The sequence below is a fragment of the Delphinus delphis genome, chromosome 6 (genome assembly GCF_949987515.2).
Source record: "Delphinus delphis chromosome 6, mDelDel1.2, whole genome shotgun sequence".
Lineage (NCBI taxonomy): Eukaryota > Metazoa > Chordata > Mammalia > Artiodactyla > Delphinidae > Delphinus > Delphinus delphis.
Genome location: NC_082688.1, coordinates 55127098 through 55142859, shown reverse-complemented (window position 1 = coordinate 55142859; position 15762 = coordinate 55127098). Strand labels below are relative to the sequence as shown.

General features: G+C 41.9%; 1 protein-coding gene across 1 annotated transcript in view; it reads right to left on the bottom strand.

Annotated features, from left to right (window-relative positions):
• Positions 1–15762, bottom strand: part of RCL1 (RNA terminal phosphate cyclase like 1) — a 55010-nt gene that overhangs the window by 26653 nt on the left and 12595 nt on the right. The window contains exons 2-5 of the mRNA XM_060014698.1: positions 15677–15748; positions 12480–12655; positions 6836–6910; positions 5767–5891 (exon numbers count right to left, since the gene is read on the bottom strand). Coding sequence (XP_059870681.1) covers positions 5767–5891; positions 6836–6910; positions 12480–12655; positions 15677–15748 — 448 coding nt within the window. The remainder of the gene's footprint in view (positions 1–5766; positions 5892–6835; positions 6911–12479; positions 12656–15676; positions 15749–15762) is intronic.

Below are 15762 nucleotides of genomic sequence, written 5' to 3'. Positions count from 1 at the left end.
ATATTGTCAAATTCTTAACCATAGGGGTTATACTGTCTCACCTTCCCACCAGCCTTTCAACAGAATAGGATGTCAAACTTCAGTTTTTTACCAGTCTGATTAGTGAGAGATGGTACCTCAGTGTAGTTTAAAAAAAATTTTTTTATTTTTATGTATTTTTTTAAAATGAAATATAGTTATTTGATTTCCTTATTCTCCTCTCAACTCTCTGATTTTCCCTAGTCTTCCTTCCTGGGAGCACTTACTTTGCTTTTGCTTTCAAGTCTTAGTGACCTCTCACGGTTCCACCCTCCTCCCTGCCTTCTACATGGTACCTGACTCCAAATCTTCCATTTCTAGCTCTCCTGGCCCCTCAGTTACAGTTCTACATTCCTAACTTCTAATAAGTCCTTTCTAGACTTATCCACTTACTACCTGGGACCACCAAACCCAACATGAATAAAACTAAACTTACCTTCACCGCCACCCACACGGCCACACCCCACTCCAAACATTTGTAGCTTCTATCTGAACAAAATATGTCTATTCAGGTGCATAAGTGAGAAACATCAAAGTCACACTCAAGGATTCCCTGTTCCTCTAGCACAGACCCAGGTGATCGCTGCATCCTATCCATCCTGCCTCTAGGACCTCCATAAACTAGCAGCCCTCACCTGTCCCCCAGCCCCTACCCTCACCGGCTCTCTTTAGGGCATGATAATTCCCCACTATCTTTGCCTCTAAGTGATCGCCATCAGGTGATTAGATGGTTTTTTGTTTGTTTGTTTGTTTGTTTTTAACTTGCACCTACCAAAATTTCTACAACGAGCCAAAAATAGCCAAAAGTTCTTTCGGTACCACCAGAGTTATCTGCTTGATGTGCAAATTCTCTCTCCAAAAGAAAATTACTGACTCTGAATGAAGGTCGACTCCTCGGCACAGCCTCCCACCTTTACAGGCTCCTGCCCCAACTTTTTGTCCCATCTTCTACTACCAAACACCCTTGACCGACCTGCATTCAGGCCACACCACGTTGCCTGCCACTCCCCAGAACCAATGTGCACTGCTCCCTCCACACAGGCCCACATTTCTGCCTGAAGAACTCCGCCTTCTTTGCCCCATTTTACAAGCCTTTATTCTTCAAGGCTCAGTCCAAATGCCCTGTCCTCTCTATAGGAAAAAGCAGAGGTTAAAAGCCTGGGCTTTTAACAGGGACAGGGTTCAAATCCCAGCTCTACCATTACTAGCAATGTGACGTGGGAGCAAATTCCTTTTGAAGCCTCAGTTTCCCCATCTACAAAACAGGATGTAAGAGAATTCAAACTCACTTTGAGGCTTAAGAATAAAGTATATAAAATATAACTGTATTAAACTCCACAATCAAAAGACATAGAGTGGCTGAATGGATAAAACAAGACCCAACTACATGCTGTCCACAAGAGACTCACTTTTGATATAAGGACATAAATAGGCTGAAAGTGAAGGCACAGAAAAAGATATTCCATGCAAATGGTAACCAAAGAAGAGCAAGGGTGACTATAGTTATATCAAACAAAATAGACTTTAAGCCAAAAAAGACTTCAAAGTCACTAGAGACAAAGGTTATTATATAACAGTAAAAGGGTCAATTGAACCAGAAGATATAACAGTTATATAAATACATGCACTCAACATCAGACCACCTAAATATATAAAGCAAACATCCACAAATCTGAATGGAGAAATAGACAGCAATGCAATAATAATAAGAGACTTCAGTACCCCACTTTCAATAATGGATAGAACAACCAGAAAGAAAATCAGTAAGGAAACAGCAGACTTGAACACTATAAACCAAAGAGAACCAACAGACATATACAGAACATCCAGCCACCAGTAGCAGAATACACATTCTTCTCAAGCACACGTGGAACATTCTCCAGGATCACATGGTAGGTCATAGAACAAAGTCTCAATAAACTTAAGAAGGGTGAAATCACCACAAGTATCTTTTCTAACCACAATGGAATGAAACTAGATATCAATAACAGCAAGAAAATGGGAAAATTCAAATACATGAAAATTAGAAACATGCTTCTGAACAAATATTGGGTCAAAGAAATCAAAAAGGGAAATTAGAACATATCTTGAGACAAATGAAAACAGAACAAACCAAAATTTATGAAATGCAACAAAAGGAATACTAAGAAGGAATTTTATAGTGATAAGTGCTTACATTCTTTCTACAAAAGAAGAAAGATCTCAAATAAACAGCCTAACTTTACACTAGAAAAAGAAGAAACCACATTCAAAGTTAGCAGAAGATCAGAGTAGATATAAATAAAACAGAAAAACGATAGGAAAAAAATCAACAAAACAGCTGATTTTTTGAAAAGATAAACAAAACTGACAAATCTTTAGCTAGACTAAGAGAAGACTCAAATAAGTAAAATCAGAAATGAAAGGAAACATTACAACTGATGCCACAGAAATTGAAAAAGATCACAAGGGACTATTATGAATGATTACATGCCAACAAATTGGACAACCTAGAAGTAATGAATAAACCTAATACCTATCAAGTCTGAATCAAGAACACAGAGCCTGAACAGACCAATTACATGTAAGGAGACTAAATCAGTAATCAAAAACTTCCCAACAAAGAAAAGCCCAGAACCAGATGGCTTCAGCAGATGAATCCACTGGTGAATTCTGCCAAACATTTAAAGAAGAATTAACATCAATCCTTCAACTTCTAAAAAATCAAACAGGAAAAACTTCCAAACTCATTTTGCAAAACCAGCATCACCAAAGCCAGACAAAGACAATACAAGAAAAGAAAACTATAGGCCAACATCTCTGATGAACATGGATGCAAAAAACCTCAACAAATATTATCAAACTGAATTCAACAGCACATTAAAAGGATCATACAACATGATAGACTGGCACTTATCCCTGGGATGCAAGAATGGTTCAACAAATGCAAATCAATCAATGTGATACACCACATTAACAGAATGAAGGATAAGAATTACATCATTGTCTCAATAGTTGCAGAAAAAGCATTTGACAAAATTTAACATTCTTTCCTGATAAAAACTCTCAACAGGGGCTTCCCTGGTGGCGCAGTGGTTGAGGGTCCACCTGCCGATGCAGGGGACGCGGGTTCGTGCCCCGGTCCGGGAGGATCCCACATGCCGCGGAGCAGCTGGGCGCGTGAGCCATGGTGCTGGGCCTGCGCGTCTGGAGCCTGTGCTCCGCAACGGGAGAGGCCACAGCAGTGAGAGGCCTGCATACCGCAAAAAAAAAAAAAAAAAAAAAAAACTCTCAACAAATTAAGCATGGAAGAAACTTACCTCAACACAATAAAGACCATATATGAAAAGCCCAAAGCTAACATCATCTTTAATGGTGAAAAACTGAAAGTTTTTCCTATAAGATTTAGAACAAAGCAAGGATTCCCACTCTTGCCACTCCTACTCAACATAGTACTAGAAGTCCTAGCCAGAGTAATTTGGCAAGAAAAAGAAAGAAAAGGCATCCGAACTGGAAAGGAAAAAGTAAAATTATCTGTTTGCAGATGACATTATCTTATATGTAGAAACCCTAAAGAATGGATCAAAAAAAAAAAAGAAAAATTATTAGAACTAATAAATGAATTCAATAAAGTTGCAGGATACAAAATCAACATACAAAAATCAGTTGCATTTCTACACACTAACAACAAACTACCTGCAAAGACAATCAAGGAAACAATCCTATTTACAATAGCATTAAAAAGAACCTAGGGCTTCCCTGGTGGCGCAGTGGTTGAGAGTCCCCCTGCCAACGCAGGGGACGCGGGTTCGTGCCCCGGTCCGGGAAGATCCCATATGCCACGGAGCGGCTGGGCCTGTGAGCCATGGCTGCTGAGCCTGAGCGTCCGGAGCCTGTGCTCCGCAACGGGAGAGGCCACAACAGTGAGAAGCCCGCGTATCGCAACAAAAATAAATAAATAAAAAAATAAATAAATGTGCTGTGTCCCTTAAAAAAAAAAAAAAAAGAACCTAAACACTTAGGAATAAACTTCACCAAGGAAGCTAAAGACTTATACACTGAAAACTATAAAACACTGATGAAAGACATTTTAAGACTTTTTAAATGGAAAGACAGTCCATGTTCATGGGTTGGAAGAATTATTGTTAAAATGTCCATATTTTCCAAAGCAATCTGCAGATTCAATGCAATCCCTATCAAAATTCCAATGTTCTTTTTAATAAAAATAGAAAAAACAATCCTAAAATTTACAAGAAACCAAAAAGGACTCCAAATAGCCAAAGCAATTTTGAGCAAGAAGAATAAAGCTGGAGGCATCACAGGTCCTGATTTCAAAATATATTACAAAGCTACAAAAATCAAAACAGCATGTCATTGGCATAAAAACAGACATATAGACAAATAGAACAGAACAGAGAGCCCAGAAATAAACCTACGCATATCTGGTCACCTGATCTTCAACTAGGATGACAAGAATACACAATGGGGAAAGGATATTCTCTTCAATAAACAGTGTAGGGAAAACTGGATACCTACATGCAAAAGAATGAAACTGGACTCCTCTTACACCACATACAAAGATGGACTCAAAATGGACTAAAGACAAACATAAGACTTGAAACTGTAAAACTAGAAGAAAACATAGTGGGGAAGATTTTTAGCTTTGGCAATGATTTCTTGAATATCAAAACACAGGCAAAAGAAACAACAAAGTGAAAAGGCAACCTATGTAATGAGAGAAAATGTCTGAAATTCATATATATGATTAATATCCAAATATAAGACACTCATACAACTTAGTAGCAAAATAAACAAACAACCCAATTTAAAAATGGGCAAAAGATCTGAATAGACATTTCTCCCAAAAAGACATACAAATGGCCAACAGGAACATGGAAAGGTACTCAACAATCACTAATCACCAGGGAACTACAAATCAAAACCATACTGAGATATCACCTCACCCCATTAGGACGGCTATTATCAAAAAATAAATAAATAAATAACAGGTGTTGGTGAGAAAAGGGAATCCTTGTATACTGTTAGTGGGAATATAGGTTAGTGTAGCCACTATGGAAAACAGTATGGCGATTCCTTGAGAAATTAAAAATAGAACTAACCATTTGATCCAGCAATCCCACTTCTGGATGTATATCTAAAGGAATTGAAATCAGGATCTCAAAGAAATATACACACATTTCTATACCCTTTTCAGCATTATTCACAATAGCCAAGGCATGAAGGCAACCTACATGTCCATTGTTAAGTGCTTAAGAGTAAGCACTTAATAAATGGCAGATGTTATTCATTATTATTCATTCCTCCCACATCTTCCAGACAAATTTGCTACTCTTTACTCTTAGCTTCCCCAACCCACTGCACATCATCTATATCACTTTACACATTATAGCAGAATTATGTGTTTGTATATTTGTTTCCTTCACCCGACGATGAGCTCTTCTGAGGGAGGAACTGCGACGCACTGGTGGCCCCCAAATCGAAGCCCTCAGGATAGTGTCACATACACTGGAGCTGTTTGCTTAAGTGTTAACTGAAAAAATAAATGAATCAATCAGTCAATCTAGTTATGGTGAGGCAGGTAATAAAATATCCTACCTCAGCCAATAATTATAAGTTAATTATTAAGACTTTTCCAAGATTGTTGTCTAAAATGTAAATAACCCTGAGAAGAAGTAAATTGTTATGAGTTACTCTTATCTTAGGGAGGCAAGAAAAAAATAAGAAATCTGAAGCAAATGCAAAGGATACGCCATTCCTCTGATACGTTTGATCTTTCCTGGATCTGTGAGCTGAATGGGCTTCAGGACCTTCCTTACAGGACATGAGAAAAACACTTCGCCTCCTCCTCCAGGGAGCATTCCCCGTCGCACAATCTGCACCAAGTGAGAAAGAAGAGGTGAGGGTTCAGTAGAGTGGATGATACCCAACCTGGCTGGTTTACACCAAGAATGAAAACCACCATTAGAAAGCAGCAAGCTCTTTCATACACAACTTGTCAATCCCTTCAAGATGAATAGCACCTGATGTTAGCTCCACAGGGGCATGTGCTAAGCAAGGACACCGTGTGGTATGTCGGAAAGAGCAGTGGACACAGAGCCTGCATGGCCCAGTCAAAGCCAGACAGGTCACTTCACCACCAGAACCTGTTTGTTCAACCTTAAAATGAGGGACTGGCCTAGTTCATCAGCTTATCCCACTTCTTAACCATCAGGAACCCTTTTCTCCTTCTCTGGAATTAACTGATCTATCAAAACTCTACATTATTAAATAAAAATGAAGTCATTTTCCTTGTTTAAAAACATCATTTTAAAAAATAGAGATGCTAAACAGCTTAAGATATCCAGTGTTATCACATTGGATTGATGTAATTCCCTTAAATAGCAAACAAACAGATGCTTAAATTACTTCGACTAAGTTTTGAAAGTAACGTACTAAAAATTCTCAGGGACATTCACGTTGGGAGGCTCCGGACACAAATTAAGATAAATGATCTAGATCAGAGAGGCAGCATGGTCAGAATCCTGGCTCTACTACTTATTAGCTGAGTTGTTATGAGCCAAGGAGTTAATACATGTAGAATGCTTACAACATCGCCTACCACGAAGTAAGTGCAGTATAACTGCTGGCTACTCCTGTCATTACTAAAGGGTCCCTTTCAGCTCAAAGTCTGCAATGTTTGGTTCACGAATCCTGTGGGACTTCTAATAAATGGCGACTGCAAATGTGCCACACACACGTGAGGCATATAGCTCTTCCAATGAGTTGGTAAGAAAATCTTTCACATTGATATATACCACTAACAATTGTACATTCTTACCTTTAACTCAAACGATTCACCATCAATCCCAAACTGTTTCAATAGAGGGAGCGCTGTTGCCTTAAGAACATCAACCTGTAGAATTATTTCAGAAAAAAAAAAAGCTTAGTTAAACCTTGAGAGATGGAAAGAAGAAAGAGCCCGCGAAGCAGGGGAAGGCTTAGCCTCCAGGTAGATGAAGCAGTCTAGTAAAGAGAAAAGAGGCTGGCTTACAAGTGAGGGTGTGGGCCGGCTCTGCTCCTGAGTATAGACTGTGACTTTATGAGCCACTGGCTCCTGTGGGCCCCTTTTCCACATTTACAATATCATACACCTACCTTATGAGTCATCATGAGCATCACGTGCATCAGGCAAAAAGCACCAAGAAGCTGCTGGGCTCATACAGAAAACAGAGACCTGTGCTCAGTCTTAATAGGTATAAACACTATGCAAGAAAATCACCTGTTTTAGTATTCTTTTTCCAACATGACTGTTTAATGTTTAGAGCTGGTGGCACTCGAGACTAAAGCAAATCAAATGAACTATTCAACCTAAGAGTCCGACCTAAGAATCCTGCTGACACCCACCACAAAGGCATTTAAAGGTGGTGATTCTACAAGGCAGTGAGGGCCTCGGGGGAAGGACAGCCTCAAACTGCAAGAAGCAACACAAACCCCAAAGCGCAATGACAGCATCCACAGCTGATGACAAGACAGTGCCAAGTGTAACTGTTATCTCCTCCTCAATCAAAACCCCTTCTTGTTCATTTGTGGATTGCTCATAGAGGAGAAGGTGACGTTCAAATCAATGGCAACTTGCGAAAGAACAGCAATCCCTTGCTTGTTCCCAATGGAACAAGAGATGTTTCTCGGCCCTGCGGGGGCTGACTCTATAGCAGGAGGCGCTGAGGGCACAAGCGGCCCAAGCAGAGGCTGCAGGGAAAAGCCCTGATCCTGGCCCAGGCTCTGTCTCCAGTTAGCTGCGTGGCCTCAAACAAGAAAATCTCAACTGTCTAAATTTCCTTGTCTCTAAGGTAAGGAGCTCAGCCTGCTTGTCTCCGAGTTGCTACCAACTCTAACATGCTAAGAGTCAATAGAACGATACTCCAGCAAGGCTTTACAGCAGAGAATGCACCCCAGCTAAATATTCTCATATCAGAAAATTAACCAGAGGTAGCAATGACCTATGAAGCCTAGGAACATGTTCAGCATGGATGAGGTGGGGCAGAAGCAGTTACTGGGAAAATTCATTGAAGATGAGCTGAGCTCATTTCAATTAAATATTAAAGCTACACACACCCACAAACTTAAAATATGCATTTGGGATTGCCAGAACCAAGATGAATCAGTCTAGGCTAGTGTTAAGGGCAGCTGGGGAGAAGGCCAAGCCAGATTCTGGAAAACGTGAGGGCTGCAAGAATGCAGGGCACTCTTGCCCACATGACTCCTGGAACTAGGCAGCCTCCAGCTCTCTTGGGGAAGAGAAGCGCAAGAGGACAGAATATCCCTTCAGGTCATCCTACTTACACCTGGAGCCATAAAGGATGAGGTCAAATTGACTCTGAGGGTCAGCCAGGAGCCCAAGTGTAACTCCAGATGTGGTCCTGTCTCCTAAGTCACTCTCCATCTGACGTGGAAGGCAGGCAACTCGGTTCAGTGTGACAATGGCTGGAAAAGCAGTTGTGGGCTGAAGCCCCACTCTGCCTCTTACCAGCTCTGAGACCTGGACATTACCTCCCCAAGGCCTTGGCTTCCTGCTGTATAAAGAGGGGCTGGACTGGACAAGTTCCACAGCCTCCCCTGGCTCCACACACTGGTTCTAGCAGGGCGAGGGTGGTCTGTAGGTTTTGCTTAACGGAAACTGGGCTGTGCTCAGAGAGGAAAGGCAGAAGTCTGACCCAAGTAGAAGCTCAGGGCAAAGATGTCACCCTTACAGTCCAGTCAGTCAATCAACAGGTAGAAATATGATCAGGCCGCACCAAATAGAAAAAGGGAAGCAACTGGCTCTTCAGTTCCCTGTCTGAAACAGTGATAAGAACACCCACCTCCCCTCACAAATCAAATAAATATGGATACAGACGTAAGTACACCTAGAACAGTGCCCAGCACACAGTAGACTTCTTGACCCTTTCAGGACAGTACTAAAAAAGAATGGACTCTTCACACACCAATTGGCCAGCTGTTGGCACCAGTAAATATCTACTGAGGGCTCTAATATCAAATCACTGAGATTCAAAGGAGACCTCCTAGAAGTTTTCTTCTCAAAATTTCTCCCCATTTCCTATCTTTTTGCCTCCAAGGAAAAATGTCCCTACCCCTTTATACGGCACATCCCATCGCTGCCGCTTTCAACTCTCATCCTTGTTGGATGTCTGCAGAGCTACCCTTATTAAATCCCCCTACCCTTTTTTTTTTTTTTTTTTTTTGCGGTACGCGGGCCTCTCACTGTTGTGGCCTCTCCCGTTGCGGAGCACAGGCTCCGGATGCGCAGGCTCAGCGGCCATGGCTCACGGGCCCAGCCGCTCCGCGGCACGTGGGATCTTCCCAGACCGGGGCACGAACCCGTGTCCCCTGCATCGGCAGGCGGACTCTCAACCACTGCGCCACCAGGGAAGCCCCCCCTACCCTTTTTATTTCAACTCTTTCCTTCTCCATTACACCTTCGCCTCAGCCTACAAACAAGTTCAAGTTTTGTTCGTTTAAAAATTCCCAACCTCAGCTCTTAAGGAATCATCCTATCTAACTTCTGGAAGAATCTCCTAACCTTCCATGGTTCTATTTCCTACTCATTCTGAACCTGTGCCTGCCCTTGCATTCCAATGGCACTGCTCTCTCAAAGGTCAATAAAACTTCTCACTGCTGAATCTCCCTGCCCAATTCCAACTCAAATCCTGCAAAGATTGACTCTTGGATCATCCCTGGCTTCTCAGAATTCAACTCCTGCTTGGCTTCTCCAAATACTTCTATCTCCACAGTCACTGTCTGCAGCTCCTCTTCCCCCAACTGACACCTTACACACTCATTCATCTTCTTTATTATTCTCAGTCCCTGGAACCATGGGGCCAAAATTCTACTGCCCACAGAGGCCAAAAAGGGAAGTTAAATGAATGATGAGGTCAGCTAAGACCTGTATCCAGCTGAAGATCTCATGCCTCATCCAAAGAGGGCAGGTGCTCCTCAGCTCCAACAGATGGCTGTCGTGGAGAAATAGCCATCCAGCGCTGCCACATCAACCTACTACCATGTAAACTCTGGGGTTTCAAACATAAACAACCAATTCAGATACACACACCACCACCACTACCAGCACACTGTACAGCACACTGTACAGGCCAAAGGAAAAACACCTGTCAGATTAACTGAGCCAAAAAGCCGCCAGTGTTCAGCCTCGGCACTGGTCAATCTCGGTCTCCTAGGGAGTGAAATGTCAGTAGGTAAGATTCTGATGACCTATCTCTGAGGCTCCAGACAATATTTCCAACTTTCAACTGGACATCCCCTACGGATGTCCCACCAATATCTCAGGAAACAGGACTAAAATCAAACACATCATCCATCACCCCACCACAATTTTCCTCTTTCTGATCACTATCCTTCAAGTCAACCAGGACAGAAATCATGGAGTTATTTATGATCCCTTCCTCCTATCCCATCTCCAATTAGTTATATAGTTATGAAGTCCCTCCCTCCACACTGCCCTTCATATCTGTCCCTACCCTTCCACTTTCTTCTGCATAATGTTCAAATTAGTTGACACCTCTGCAATTCATCCTTCTCTCAACCTCCATAGTTATCTTCCTAAAACCATGACTGACTCTGGGGCTTCCCTTCCTCCAGAAAGCCCTCCCTAGCCCTCAGCACTTTGCTTGTGCTTCTACCAGAGCCCAGAGGTATTCAGCCTTGTAGCCTCCCTAGCTGTGTTCACAGCTGTCCACCCCATGAGACCACGTTCCCTACGGGCAGAACTCATCATATTCATACTTGTGTGCAGACAGTAGATGTGGACATAAACTGATGGGGGAACCACACATTAAAGAGAAAGTTCAAAATGAAGAAGCCACAGGTTGAAGAAGTTACTCTTTATCCCGGGATTAGATGTATTTATTTTATCCTGGGCTGGAGCCAGGTACTAACCAAGGTCATTTTAGTCATGCAGCTAGCAAAAGCAGAAAGTCCTGTGGCATGTGAAAACAAACAAACAAAAAAACATTTTTAATACTCTGCAAAAAAAAAGAATTAAGTACCCTTTCTAGGGAATTCATCAATTAATCTTTGTCACTGTTAATATGTAAATTTTAATACTGCCAGTGATAAAAGCTTTTAAGATCACTGGCAATTACAGAAAGAGAACAAAACTGGGACACACAGTGCCAGCGTCTCCTGTCTGCTTCAGGGCCTTTTCCCAACATTCAAGGCACCTTCCCCTTCCCATCCCAATTGGAAATGGTAGAGATCTCCTCTCATACTTTTAACTGAAGGACCCATTTCCTAGAATCTTCTGGAAAAAAGCAATCATTTGAAATTACTTTAAAATTCTAAACAGTTTATGCAACATTCCTATACAGCTAAGAATTTCAGATCTTGCACTGTACTCAGGATCCTGAGAAGAGTTTATGCACCTGAATTCAAGAATTGGGGAATAATTCTCTTAATGCCTAAGAACATATTAACTGTGTTTATACCCTAGTTAGTGCCCTGGTAAATACCAGCAGTCCCCACTTTGGGGCTAACTGCACCACCTAATTGGACTTCCCTGGTTAGGGAAGCCACACACTTTACATTCTGCCTCAGAAGCCACCCCTTCAGTGGTTTTGGTCCAATGTCTGCAGAGGTGAAGATAAGCATCCTCAGTGGGAACTTCACATCACGGCCCTCAGCTTGAAGACAGCTTCTCTGAACAGCAGAGCAGCCGAAGGGAGGGATCGTTGCCCCACTACGAGAGGCCTAAGGCAGGCCTGCTCTAATCAGTCAATCTCCCTCACCTTCTGCTTCACCCTCCCACACACATACAAAACAAACCCATCCCAGACTGGCATTAAGACAGCTGTGGTAGCCACAATGACTACTCTATCTGTATATTAAGCTATCCTCCCTACACAGGCAGGAAAATTAGCACGCTTAATAAGAAGTGTGCTGGTGCCCCAAAACTAGCAACGCTCATATATACCTTCCCTGCCCTCGTGCCCTTTTTCTACACCTGCGGACTCTTCTCAGGAGAAGGAAGTCCTAAAGTGTATGGCTGAAGCCTGAGTCCAGATCATGCTGCAGCAATGCCAAGGAGATGTTATTCTCGGCCTAAAATGTTGGTCTGCTGCCTTCCAACCTCAACCATCATACGACCTTTTGAAAATTCCACTCATGCACTTCAGCCAACAGAGTCATATTTCATGTCAACCACGATGAGACGGCAAGCATCTGTTCTGAAGGTTCTTAGACGTGACAACGAAAGGCACCTTGACGAACATTAACCATCGTGACTGAATGTGGTGATTATGAGTCTGGGCTCATCTCCCTCCTGGAGTGATCAACCTCTAAATTTCTAGGTAACTAACAAAACAAACACTCTCTACAATACGCCTGTGTGTTATCAGGAACTGGTTTCTCAAATGTTGGGTTGTGACAAGAGACAAATAAAACTCACATCTTGGTATGGCCTCATTACTCACCGAAGGGTCCACCTGGTCATTGGTCACTCCTCGCAGAACTATTCTCAGCGGGTGCTTCATAAATGGAGCCAGGCAGAGAAGACTTTCCAGATAATACCCAATGCTGCGAAGGATGCTGCAGTCATGTTCCACAGACCCACCATACAAGAGGCCAGGCTGATAATATAAGGTGGTTCCTTACACCGGAGAAAAGAAAGTCAGCAGGAAAAAAAAACTTAGTGTCACAAAGGCAACGAAGGCAGTAAGTCCCAAGGGGAAAGTCTGGCAAGGGCATCCAAGAGAGTTCAAAATGCCATTCCTAAGAGTCCACATACGTCACTCCAAAAGCTGACTCATTACTGTCAAGCCCCTGTAACAATAATAAACTGTGAGTGTAATTTAATAAACAGTAATAAATTAAACCCCTCCCTGAGCCATCTGAACTGCCAAAGCTGTGGCAGGGCACAGAGGAGATATCCTAACAGGCACCCTAGTCTCCCAACAGCACACTCTCAGACTGTGCTGATGTGGGGTTTACACGTGATGTTCTGAAATCATCATGCCGGCAATCAGCTGCTTCTAGGCCCGGGAAATGAAATTCCCCATATACCACACTCACCAAACAAGGTACCTAGAGAAGGCAAGTACTTTATGGCACTTACTTCCATTAATAGTAGCTATTTTAATTTAATAGTAACAAATGGAAATGGCTAAAATTATTGAACAGCTTTAGTGGAAACTCTTTGTTATCTTTATTTATTCTTTCAAATATTCACATCATCTAAAAAGTTTCTTACTAGGTTTACATATTAGAGGAAGAACCAAATAAAATAGATGATTCAGGGAGTATGAATAAGTGAACACAGTATTTTTGATGCTAATAATCTTTGGCCAATGTCTTCTGGCACAATTTACCAATAAAGAAATTTAACATTAGAGGAAGAACTATGTTTAGTCACCAAAAGAAAAGCAGCTCTGGGCTTCCCTGGTGGCGCAGTGGTTAAGAATCTGCCTACCAATGCAGGGGACACGGGTTCAAGCCCTGGTGCTGGTCCTGGTCCCACATGCCGCGAAGCAACTAAGCCCGTGTGCCACATCTACTGAGCCTGCACTCTAGAGCCCACGAGCCACAACTACTGAGCCCGTGTGCCACAACTACTGAAGCCCGTGCATCTAGAGCCCATGCTCCGCAGCAAGAGAAGCCGCTGCAATGAGAAGCCCACACACCACAACGAAGAGCAGCCCCTGCTCACTGCAACTAGAGAAAGCCCACGTGCAGCAGCAAAGACTCAACACAGTCAAAAATAAATAAAATAAATAAATTAAAAATAAATAAAAAGAACTAAAAACACATTTAAAAAAATCCCTACATTCTTTAAAAAAAAAAGAAAAGAAAAGCAGCTCTTAGGAGTTTCATAAAATAAATATAGGTTTTACTATATTAAAAACCAAAATCCCAACCATCACGATCAGAATCATATTCTGATCAAAGTGGGAAAAACTCTACATCGGTTATTCTAAATACTATTAAAGTCACAAAACAATCTTTCTTTTAGGTCAAAAATCTCTCCTCCCTCCCCCCAGAAAAGACTCTATAACCACTGAACTCTGCAAATCTGTTACGCCTGCAAATTAACCAAATGATAAACTGACCAGATCATCAGAATGAAGGCTTCCCGGGGTGGGGGGAGCGGGGACTTACACATGAGGTGGAAAGAAGCAGGATCATGTACATGTCTTACTTCTCAACCTAAGTTGCAGAAATGACCAGAAAAGAATAGAACTACCTTCTCTCTGAATCACCAATAAAAATAGCTGAAAAAAATCCCCAGCAGTTTCAAAGTAAACAAGCCAAGGAAGACTAAGGGAATCATAGCTTGCAAAGGGCATCTGATGTTTTATGCCTGAAACCTGCTACAGATCAACAAGTCCCATGGCCACTTATGAAGCCAAGCTTGTCTTCTTTCTTAAGAGAGCCAACACACAGAAAAGTTCAGTTTCCTTTGTTGAATATATGAGCAAAGGCACATAGTAAATGGAGCCAAAGGATGCTTGCCATGATCGTCTAACAATGTAGATAAAAGAGTTTCTAGGGGGCTTCCCTGGTGGCGCAGTGGTTAAGAATCCGCCTGCCAATGCAGGGGACACGGGATTGAACCCTGGTCCAGGAAGATCCCACACGCTGTGGAATAACTAAGCCCATGAGCCACAACTACTGAGTCCGTGTGCCACAACTACTGAAGCCCACGCACCTAGAGCCCCTGCTCCCCAACAAGAGAAGCCACCACAATGAGAAGCCCGCACACCACAACGAAGAGTAGCCCCTGCTCGCCACAACTAAGGAAAGCCCACGTGCAGCAACGAAGACCCAATGCAGCCATAAATTAATTAATTAATTAATTAATTTTATTTTTTAAATAAAGAGTTTCCAACAGCACAAAAACAAACAAACAAAAAAACCACTCAGACAAAAAACTAGAAACAACCTAAATGTTTATCAGTAGGGAATAGTTAAATAAGTTATCATGCTTCCATACAGTAGAATACAATATAAGGCCCACTGAAATACTGAGATGGACCTGCATGTGCCTGGCAAGAAAATTCCCTGAGACACCTGTGCTAATGAAAAAAACTGGCTGCAGAACAACATGAAGAGCATGACCCTGTTGATGGGTTTGACATACAAAAGTGCCCACGTAAGCAAATGCACATAAAGGAGACCAGGACACAGTCCCCACACTGTGACCACCGCTGCCCCTGGGAGAGAGAATGGAAGAGGAAACAGGGTGAAGGGATTTTTCACATTTTTTGCATATACTTGTATAAACTTGCTTTAAAAGACAAAATAAAATAAAAAAAATTCAGCACATACAACTACCTCAGACAGTTTGTTAGAAGATTTTATTGTGACAACATAAGTTAAATGGACATTGAAAAGTTGTATATAAATGTTAGGTATAAAGTGTTTTTATTGTTTAAAGAGAAGAGGTGCTCGTCTGTTGATCTGAAATTTTCACTCTTCTAACTTACTTAAATCAAGTGTATTCTCCTTAAATTGGCAGATTTCACATACCATCTCCAGACAATTGTATCACAGATAGGAAACTGGGTCTTTCCATCCAAATACAATATTTATACCATCAAAAAGAGTGAATAACAGAGGAATATTTAAGTATTACATGTAGGTGCTTTCAGGAATGGGAAGAAAAGGAGCTTACCTGTTTGGTTTATTTCAATTCGAGAACCATTCGTTATTTTGTCCAACAGCCTTATGAAGCTGGCTTCAAAATCTGTGGGGAGAAAA